Consider the following 9,886-nt stretch of genomic DNA (forward strand, 5'->3'; position numbering starts at 1 on the left):
CCTTTGTAACAACTAACCCAAAAATGTAATTAATTCAGAAAATCTTTTCAGGACCACACCTTGATGTTTCGGGACCCACCCCAACTTTGGGAAACATTGGGTTAGAACAACCAGCCTCTCTGAACAGAAGACAATAAAACTGCAGAGTTGATGTTAAACTTAAGAAAGATGTAAACCCCATAAAACTTGCGACCTGTCCAGGGTGTACCCCGCCCCTCGCACTGTGACTGCTGGAAATGGGCACCAGTGACCCACGCGACCCTGAAAAGGAAGAAACGTGTACAGAAAATGGATGGATGGATGGATAAACCCCATAAAACTTGCGACCTGTCCAGGGTGTACCCCGCCCCTCGCACTGTGACTGCTGGAAATGGGCACCAGTGACCCACGCGACCCTGAAAAGGAAGAAGCGTGTACAGAAAATGGATGGATGGATGGATAATTTATTTAGACTTTTAGATTTAGCTTTTGTTTGTTATTTTTGCTAAACTATTTTGTTGTTTTTTTCTCTTTTCAGTGCACAAGCCAGCTCATGCCAGTAATCCATACATTTGAGTTCATGCCTTATGGGCTCTGTGGTATTTGACTAAAGTGATTTTGAAATTTTAATTTTATGTTTTTTTCTTCTTTTTTTGCTGCTTACTTTGCTGGGGTTGCAGAGTTTACCTTATGTATGCTCTGGTATTTGTAGAGTTTGATTTTTGTTTTTATGATTTTGGATTGTTTGGGGCGGAATAAAGTTGACCTGAATGGGGTGGAAACTGAATTTTGCACATTTCAATGACATTTCCACATTTATTCATGAAGTTTTGTTGTCTTAATTTTTCATTTGCTTTCGAACTTGTCCAATCACTTTGCTGGAAGTAAATGCCTTCAGCATTTGTTCAACTCCCCTTGTCCTAATTTACTTTACTTAAGGTTCATTTATTGACAACTAGTTGTTATTACATTTGTTATGGGATATTTATTTAACAACAGAGACAGAAATACGTTGGTCTCCGAATGAAGGTACTCTGTGAGATGATCAGCTGAGTTTTATTGCATCAACAGGAAACACAGACAACCTGGCCTGTCTCTGTGCCTCTGCTTCTCTCTGTCACTCCACACTACTGTTGAACTCTGTTGAACTGTTCAACACTGTGTCTCGAGAGGCTTCATATATATATATATATACATATATTAACAAACACCATTCTGTCATCTTAGCAAGATTTGATACAAGGTCAATGGAAAACACAAAGATAAACACAAGTGATATCTAAGAATGACTGTTGTTAGCAAATCTTGTTCTGACTTTAATCATTCTATCTGCAGATGAACAGCATGTCATGAAAACCTAGGTCATTAAAGGATGTCTTGAATTACTTGCTTAAACATAAAAGTATTAGTTCTATTACACCTAACATCATGATGAACTGTGACCTACAGATCCTCTGACTCGTTCTCTCACTGGAATAACAAACCTTTACAGTTGTTCTCTCACATGATCACACAGCAGGAGAGCCAGTTAATCAGTCCAGACCCAGGACAAAAATCAGGATGCAGTCTAACACCTGGGTAGCGTAAACTGACCATTTATCTCATTACACTCAAGTACCATTTGATGACAACAAAACAGTGAAAAATTAGTCAAAATCAGACACACAACACCAGCTACATCGATTTATTCATCATACACACAGTACAAACAGGTTCAACACACAACAGAATGACTTCACTGGTTTAGAACAGTCACATAGAGAACAGTTATTATTGGCTACATAGGTATGAAATAAATACAGCACATTCAGGCAAACGGTAGCTTTCAGAAAGCCCAGAGTAATTCTGATTGTGATGAGCTGATGTCCTAAATTAGGAACACTGTGATTTAAAATTTTAAGCCAATCTTGGAAATCACCCTGAGTTTATAAACTCCAAAATAATCCAAATCAAAAAGTGGTTTAAATCTGTATGCAGATGATGTGGTTCTGTTGGCATCGTGCACTGGGGCAGTTCGCACAGCTGAGTGTGAAGCTGGGATGAAGGTCAGTTCCTCTAAGTCTGAGGCCATGGTTCTCGACCAGAAAAGAGTGGAATACCCCCTCCGGGTCAGGGGAGAGTCTCTGCCTCAAGTGAAGGAGTATCTGGGTGTCTTGTTCATGAGTGATGGTAGGATGGAGTGGGAGATGGATCAACAGATTGGGGCCTTGTCTTCAGTAATGAGGACATTGAAAGGCAAAGCTCTCGATTTACTGGTCTGTCTTCGTTCCAACCCTCACCTATGGTCATGAGGCATGGATCATGACCAAAAGAACAAGATCCTGGTACACGCGGCCGAAATGAGCTTCCTTCGTAGGGTGGCCAGGCTCAGCCTTAGAGATAGGGTGAGGAACTCCATCATCCAGGGGGAGCTCAGAGTAGAGCTGCTGCTCCTCCACATTGAAAGGAGTCATTTGAGGTGGTTCATCTGATTAGGATGCCGCCTGGACGCCTCCCTTTAGAGGTGTTCTGGGCACATCCCACTGGTAGGAGACCCTGGGGAAGACCCAGGACTCACTGGAGGGACTATGTATCCTCTCTGGCCTGTAAACACATCAGGGTCCTCCAGAACAAACTGGGAAGAGTCGCTGGGAAGAGACATGTCTGCATTTCTCTCCTGGACCTGTTGCCTCTGCAGCCTGACTATGGATAAGTGGCAGAAGATGGAGATGTAGAGATGAAGGTTTAATTACAGTGGTGTCCAAATTCAGTCTTCGAGGGTCGGTGTCCTGCATGTTTTATGTGTCCTGCATGTTTTAGGAGCTGCCCTGGTTCAACTCAGCTGAACCTAAGTAGTGCTCAATTAGTAGGCCTCTGCAGACCTTGATGGCTAATGGAGGAGGCCTACTAATTAAGCACTACTTAGTTTCCTCTGTGTTGAACCAGAGCAGCTCCTAAAACATGCAGGACACGACTCTTGAGGACTGACTTTGGACACCACTGTTTAAATACTGTAAGATCCAGCGCCGTCTTTCTTCAGAAACATCCTTTACAATCACTGAACATTTGTTAACTGCTGTAGGGATCACCTCGAGTGAAGAAACAAGATTTACTGCCTCGAAGCAGGCCTCGGACAGGCCTGACAAGAGGACAGGAACTCTGTCACAAACTGAACTCTATTCAGGCCATGACAGGTCATTCCAACCGTGGAAGAGAACTCCTCAGTTCTCTTAATCAGATAATGGACAGAACAATCTCTTCTGTTCGTGATTCTGAGCTTAGAAAAGACGTGCATTTCCGGTTGACCCACACTTTGATAAAAGTAAAAGTAGTAGTAACATACTAATCTTACTTTCCTCCTTTCCTTGTTCTTAAATTGTCAAAACTTAAGCTAAAAGTGCCAGTAAAATTGTTTGGTTGTTAACATCAGAACTGACGTTTTACTGTTCTATATAAGTAATCTGAGTTGATGTGAATTGAAATTCAGACGCGGGTTTTTATCTCATTTAACTTTGATGCTTGTTATAGGAATGACCACAATCAAGTGTAACTTATGATCTGTTCAATTTGTGTAAATAAATGATTGCATAGTCTTTTATGAATCAACTTGAACTCGTCTGAACGTTCACTTATTGTGTCACTTTTCACTTCGCACAGTCAAGATATTAAAAGTAATGAGAAAATACCTTGGTAAAACTTTCCTCACAACCTTGTGTATGAGAGATGTAGGAAAAGCTTAATTCACTTTAAGCTCACTCCTACATGCTGTTTGTCTTTCTCTGAAACAAACAGAGTTATCTTCAGTTTTCTAGATGAGCGGGAAAGAAGGAAAATATGTGGTTCTGCTGGGATTTTCAGGATGGAAGGAGGACTGTACTATGATAGAAGCTGGGAAAAGCTTTACTCTGAGTGACTTAGATGCAGATGACTATAAAATAACTGTTATGTATCATTTATACTCCATACTCTAGGTAGATTTAGCATTGCATGATTGTACTTTGGAAAACCCAGCCCCAATGTAAGTGACCTGTTGGTGTTTGTGTGCAGCTTCAGTCCTGACCGGCGGTTGTTGGCAGTTGGTTCAGTGGAGAACACAGTGGATGTGTACGATGTGAGCGGAGGACCCGGTCTGAACCGGCTGGTTTACTGCAGCGACATTCCAGCTTTCATCTTGCAGCTGGACTTCTCTGCAGACAGCTGCTACATTCAGGTAAGGCACAAAACAGAGGCACAAAGCTCTTTGAAGGGATCTGGATCGTGATGAGCTGATTGTTTTGACAGAGTCGTTCCATAGAGCCGTTTGATTTGGACGTGATGATGAAGATATTTTGAGGAGAAAAAAAACACATCTTTGTTGTTAGGAGCTGTTCATGTTTGAAAACATCACATCTCTAGTAAAAGTACTAACATTGGTACAGCCAGCACACAACTTAAATACATGCACATAAACCCCAAAAAACCTGCTTATTTAAACAACACTTTTATTTGTTCTGAAAGAGCACAGGAGATGAAATAGTTAGACCAGTGGCTATTTCTGCCAGGCCTCCTGTAGTTTATAAAAAACTTCTGCACGCCCCTCTCCTACATCAGTGTGTGCACGCTGGTTGTGTTCAGGTGTCCTCAGGAGTGTACAAGCGGCAGGTGTTCGAGGTTCCCTCAGGGAAGCTGCTGAGTGATCAGAGCGTCATTGATCGAATCACCTGGGCCACATGGACCAGGTAAGGTTTATTCCCTGTGCCTGGCCTGACTGGAAGCTTCACAACTTCCTGTTCCTGATGAGAACCTGCTTTACTCCTCCACAGCATTCTGGGAGATGAAGTTCTAGGAATTTGGCCTCGAAACGCCGACAAAGCCGACGTGATTTGCGCTTGTGTGTCTCACGCCGGTCTGAACATCGCCACCGGGGACGACTTTGGACTGGTCAAACTGTTCGACTTCCCCTGCACAGACAAGTTTGTGAGTTTCTGCTTCTAGTCTCTGTCTGCGGGGTCAAAGGTCAAAGAAGGAACATTGCTCCGACAAACTGAAATTATTTGTTGTTTCTGATTTTAGGCCAAACACAAACGCTACCTCGGCCACTCGCCTCATGTGACCAACATCCGCTTCTCCCACGACGACAAATATGTGATCAGCACAGGAGGAGACGACTGCAGGTGATCAGTACCAAAATATAGCAGCTATCCAGCATTCTGATCATAGGCATCTGAAATTATTCCAAATTTGTGTCAAATTAAAAATTTATATATTTAATTTAAAATGTTTTTTTTATTTGTTATTGTTTGTTTCAGCATCTTTGTGTGGAAATGTCTGTAAACATTTGAGATCCGAAGCGCCTTAACAGAGCCACAAGTGGATGCAGAGCGGGTCGATGCTTCTCATCCACAGACAGCCTGAGAGAAGACTCTCATTTGATGTTTACAGATGTTCCTACAGCACCTTCTGCAAAGAGCCAGGACTCTGCAGCGCCCCCACCAGTGTGGGAGGAATGTCCGCCGTCATGAGGGGACAGACACGGTGGGATTCATCAGCTTGTCTAATGATGTGACGTTAAACCTGCACACTCTGATCTTTAAACATTTCATCACTCTTTTGTTCTTTTGGTTCATTCAGCACACATTATCAGACAGAAGAGTAGGTGTAGTTTGTTTTCAGATGTTCCAGAAAATAAAAAAAAGCTGCTGTTTTTCACTAAAGTGAACAGAAATCAACCATGAAAAACCCTGAAGAAACATTCGGATGTGACAATGCATCCATCCGTTTTCTTCTCTAAAGCCCGACAGTAATCTGGAATATTAACCCAAGTTATGGCAGAATCAAAGTCGTATTTTAAAGTTTTTTAATTGTTATTTTGAAATGTCAGCTTAAAACTGCTTTGTGTTGCCTCCTTTTGTTTTTTTTACTTTAAATCTTGAATTCTGCCACCACTGTTACTTAATTCTCCTGATAAGTTTGGATTATGAAATTATGCAGGATCTATGGGGACAGCCATGGTGAAAAAACAAAAATAACAGAAATCTGATAGAAGCCAGTGTTTGCCATGGACATGCCCACATTTTTTGGGTACCAGAAAGGAGAACTGCATGCAGCAGCATTAGAGGCAGGCAGAAACACAGACAAAACTAAAAATTTGATGTGTAAAAATTATTAGTTAGTGTTAAAAAAAATACATATAACCAAAAGTTCTGATGGTCACACATTTATTTATGTGTCTACAATACTTTATGCTAGATATACAAGTTAAAAATAGTCTTTACTTCCATTTTTAGCAATTCTGAGCTCAGATTCGGTGGAAGTCAGAGATACAGTTTGGACGTTCACACTGTTTGAAAACCAAAAGACAAAGAGACAAAAATACTCACAATTTGACTATAAACATATAAGAAGTTTAAAACTGTGGTAATGGTTTATTTGCAAATATTTTATGAAGTAAATTGTGGACAGCTCTACAGTTATTGTGACATATTATCATTAGTTAAACATGTTAAAGTAAAAACTCAAAAAGAGAAATCTTTCAACTTTAACTGTAATTGTGTAAAATCCATTAAAATACTAGCTCAGTCATGTCAGCCCAAACCTCTGTGGCCCATTTCAACTTTAAATGATATGTATGTGAAGTATATCTGAGCTGTAGAGCTCCAACAAGGACAGGGGTTTCTCATTGTTGCACCAAAATTGTCTGTGGGGAAATGCACTGCATTTTTTTTTCTTTTGCAAATTCCATCTACGCCGTACAATACACTGCTACTAAAAGTCAGAACACACAGTTCTTGGTCAAGTTTTGATGAGTTTTTCAAAAAGTTGTGAAAAAAAGCAGCAAATTAAACTTTGTGACTCAAACAGAATAATAATAATACGGGGTGCTTCACTACACTCAGAGGGTTAAAAGTTGCAGAAACAGTCACACATTTAAGAACACAAAATCTATTAAAATGACATCAATTTAACCTGATAAAATTTTAGTCTTAATTATTTTAAATTGTCTTTGTGTTGCATGTTTCACTAACTGAATTTATGGAAAACTGGCCAATAAAAGGGACAAATCTGCACACTTCTATCCACTATAAGAAATGGTTATTAAGACTACATTCAGCTAAATAAGCAGAAGAAAGTGTAATATAAAAGTAATAAATTTTAACTTGTATAAACTGACTAAATGATGTAATGAAACCCTGCTGACAGAATAAAGACAAGATGAGACTGACTTGAATTTTTCCACAAAAAAAGCTCCAACTCTGTATTTGAGTTTTGAGGACTTGTTTCAGCTCCTGAAAGATTTCTGTAGGAAATTTGATAAAAGCATAATTTAATTTAAAAGAACATGATGTTGTGGTTATAAGGAGCAGCAGGTTTTATCCTGACTTTTGGACTCCTCTGTATTGGTCTGAAAAGACGCCTGATGCCAGAAACTTCTTTGTCTTTGTTGAGAAAAACAAAAAAGAATAGATCTTTATGTTGACGAGCCTTGTTCTGCATCTGGACATCATCACACTTAAAGTGCCTTTCTGGATTTTTCTACCTGTGTTTGATTTGTTTGAGCTCTCTGAAGACTTGATTTCATGCTCTGAATTTTTTTAAACCCATATTTGGACTTATTTTTTACTCTGTCTGGTGCTACACTCTGAATGATCAGCCTGAATGGACAGAAAAAGAAAACATTTTTTGCTTTGCTGCCATTTTATTTATTTATTCGTTTGTTTCTGGCACATCGACGGCATCGTGATCAGAATATTTACAGGAATATTTTGGTGTTTTTTGTTTGTTTCTCTGCCTGATGTGGACGTGACGTGTGGATGAATTTCTCTGTGTTGAATATTAACTGTTGTGAAAAGTGTCAAACTGTGCAAAAATAATAGAATAAATGAATTTAACTTGTTTGTTGGTTTTTCTTTCGATACACTAAAAGGTTGTTCAGGTCTCAGTTTGCATCACGTTTCTTCCTATTATGCAAAATCAACTTTTTAAAAATATATTGTTATAATGTCATTCCCTCATCAAAACCATAGAAATCTGCAGAAAAGTCTGCAGCAGAGCTCCTCCCCACAGATGTGTGGCGCTGTAGCTTAGTGGGTTAAAGCGTCTGTCTTGTAAACAGAAGACCCTGGGTTCAAATCCCAGCAGTGCCTGATAAAGAACCCATATATCTGGGCCCGTTGTGTTCCCCAAAGTGACACTGCTTAAACCTTTGTGTTTCCTCAGATGAAGAACTCAAGGTTAGAAACACTGTGGTCTGAACTTTTCACAGCTCAGAGCCAGGCAGCCTGGGTTCAAATCCCAGCAGTGCCTAATAAAGAACCCATATATCTGGGCCCGTTGTGTTCCCCAAAGTAACACTGAGCTTAAACCTTTGTGTTTCCTCAGATGAAGAACTCAATGTTAGAAACACTGTGGTCTGAACTTTTCACAGCTCAGAGCCAGGCAGTGGCCTGAGTAAAGCAAAGAGGTCTTTAATTTCTATACCACAGGCATCACACAGACCATCATGGAGTCCCTTCACTATTTTGTGGAGGTTGTGTCCAGTTGGGACTCCAACCAGTGTAAAGTTTTCCTTGTCAGGGCGATGAGACCAGACTGCTTTGATATTGTCTCTAGTTTTTTCAAACTTGTTTTAACAAATATTTTATTTTGAGCACCACTTGAATTTGCTGGATCTGAATTAAAGTTTTGCCAAAACCCGTCCCCACTCTGTTTCTGATTGGCTAGAAGGCCCGTCTAGTGTGGTTAAAGTGAAAGAAGCACCTGATTTCTTTTTAGATATCAGGTGTTAGAAACCATATCTCAGCACTGATATGGTGTACTTTCATGTGAAAATAACATTGTGCTGATAGGTAAGGCACAAGCAATATATGCACACAATAGTTAGATTACATTTAACAAGTTTTTAAAAAAATACAAGTATGTATATCCATCCATCATCTATTCCCATTTATTCCTTTTCTAGGGTCACTGGTGCCCATATCCAGCAGTCACAGTGTGAGGTGCAGGGTACACCTTGGACAGGTCGTAAGTCCATCACAGGGACAAACAACCATTCACTCTCTCACTCACACCTAGGGACAATTTAGAGTTATCAATTAACCTAACAGTCATGGTTTTGGTCTGTGGGAGGAAGACAGAGTGCCCAGAGAAAACCCATGCGTGCACAGAGAGAAGATGCAAACTCTACCCAGAAAGGTCCCCAGACCGGGATTTGATCCAGCAACCTTCTTGCTGGGAGGCAGCAGCTCGACCAATTGAGCCACCAAGTGCACATATATAATGAAAAACACTTGGACATGTTTTACAATGTGAAGTTGTACACATGTTCATAAAAAATTTCTTCCAATTCTTTCCCAGACATCATGTATCTTTAAACTTTTACATAATAAAAATTATAGTGCACCATATTTGACATTTTATTCATGCATAACTTCCTAAATATACTTAATAAAAAAGTTTTTTCATGACCCTATTGAAATGTTTCTGTACATTTATCAAAAAAACATGTCACTAATGTGATTCACAATAAAACAGTGGCAATTCTAGCACTATTTTAGGGCTGATTGAGCAAAAGCTACATTTAAGATTTTCATTTAATTGTAACATAGAAATTATATGTTTGACTTTTTTTTAAATTGTTCCTCTGTTTTCCCCTCATCTTTTCTTTCTTCCCTGGATGATCTGATTTGTGCGTTATGGCCCGCATGAGACCGGAGCAGTGAGGAGAGAGGAGGAGCACAGGGCTACAGGTTTAGTTGACAAGACATGGACTGATCCTGAATTCAACATTAAGTTTTAGAGATAGGAAGGAGGTTTAGGGGCGCAGTGCAGGAGGAGCTACAAACATAGTATCTGGACACTGAACAACCCACCCTGCTCTGCTCTGGTTGGGTTCAAGGATGACCATCTTTTAGATGTTTTCAAAAACTTTCCAGGGCCTTGAACTTTTTTT

The 9,886-nt window shown here is 39.9% G+C and overlaps 1 protein-coding gene and 1 non-coding gene across 2 annotated transcripts in view; both read left to right on the forward strand.

The window, feature by feature from the left end:
• LOC106531746 (echinoderm microtubule-associated protein-like 6) overlaps positions 1-7,830 on the forward strand; it is a gene marked incomplete at its 5' end in the record, with an annotated part of 44,663 nt that extends 36,833 nt beyond the window's left edge. Inside the window, 5 exon segments of the mRNA XM_014027663.1 lie at positions 4,006-4,168; positions 4,573-4,676; positions 4,761-4,914; positions 5,011-5,111; positions 5,247-7,830. Of these exon segments, the coding sequence (XP_013883117.1) occupies positions 4,006-4,168; positions 4,573-4,676; positions 4,761-4,914; positions 5,011-5,111; positions 5,247-5,271 (547 nt within the window).
• Positions 7,831-8,007: 177 nt separating this feature from the next.
• Positions 8,008-8,081, forward strand: trnat-ugu (transfer RNA threonine (anticodon UGU)). Its single transcript has one exon. It is a non-coding gene; the product is annotated as a tRNA-Thr (tRNA).
• Positions 8,082-9,886: the final 1,805 nt, after the last annotated feature.

Source organism: Austrofundulus limnaeus, unplaced genomic scaffold (assembly GCF_001266775.1).
Source record: "Austrofundulus limnaeus strain Quisiro unplaced genomic scaffold, Austrofundulus_limnaeus-1.0 Scaffold671, whole genome shotgun sequence".
Classification (NCBI taxonomy): Eukaryota; Metazoa; Chordata; class Actinopteri; order Cyprinodontiformes; family Rivulidae; genus Austrofundulus; species Austrofundulus limnaeus.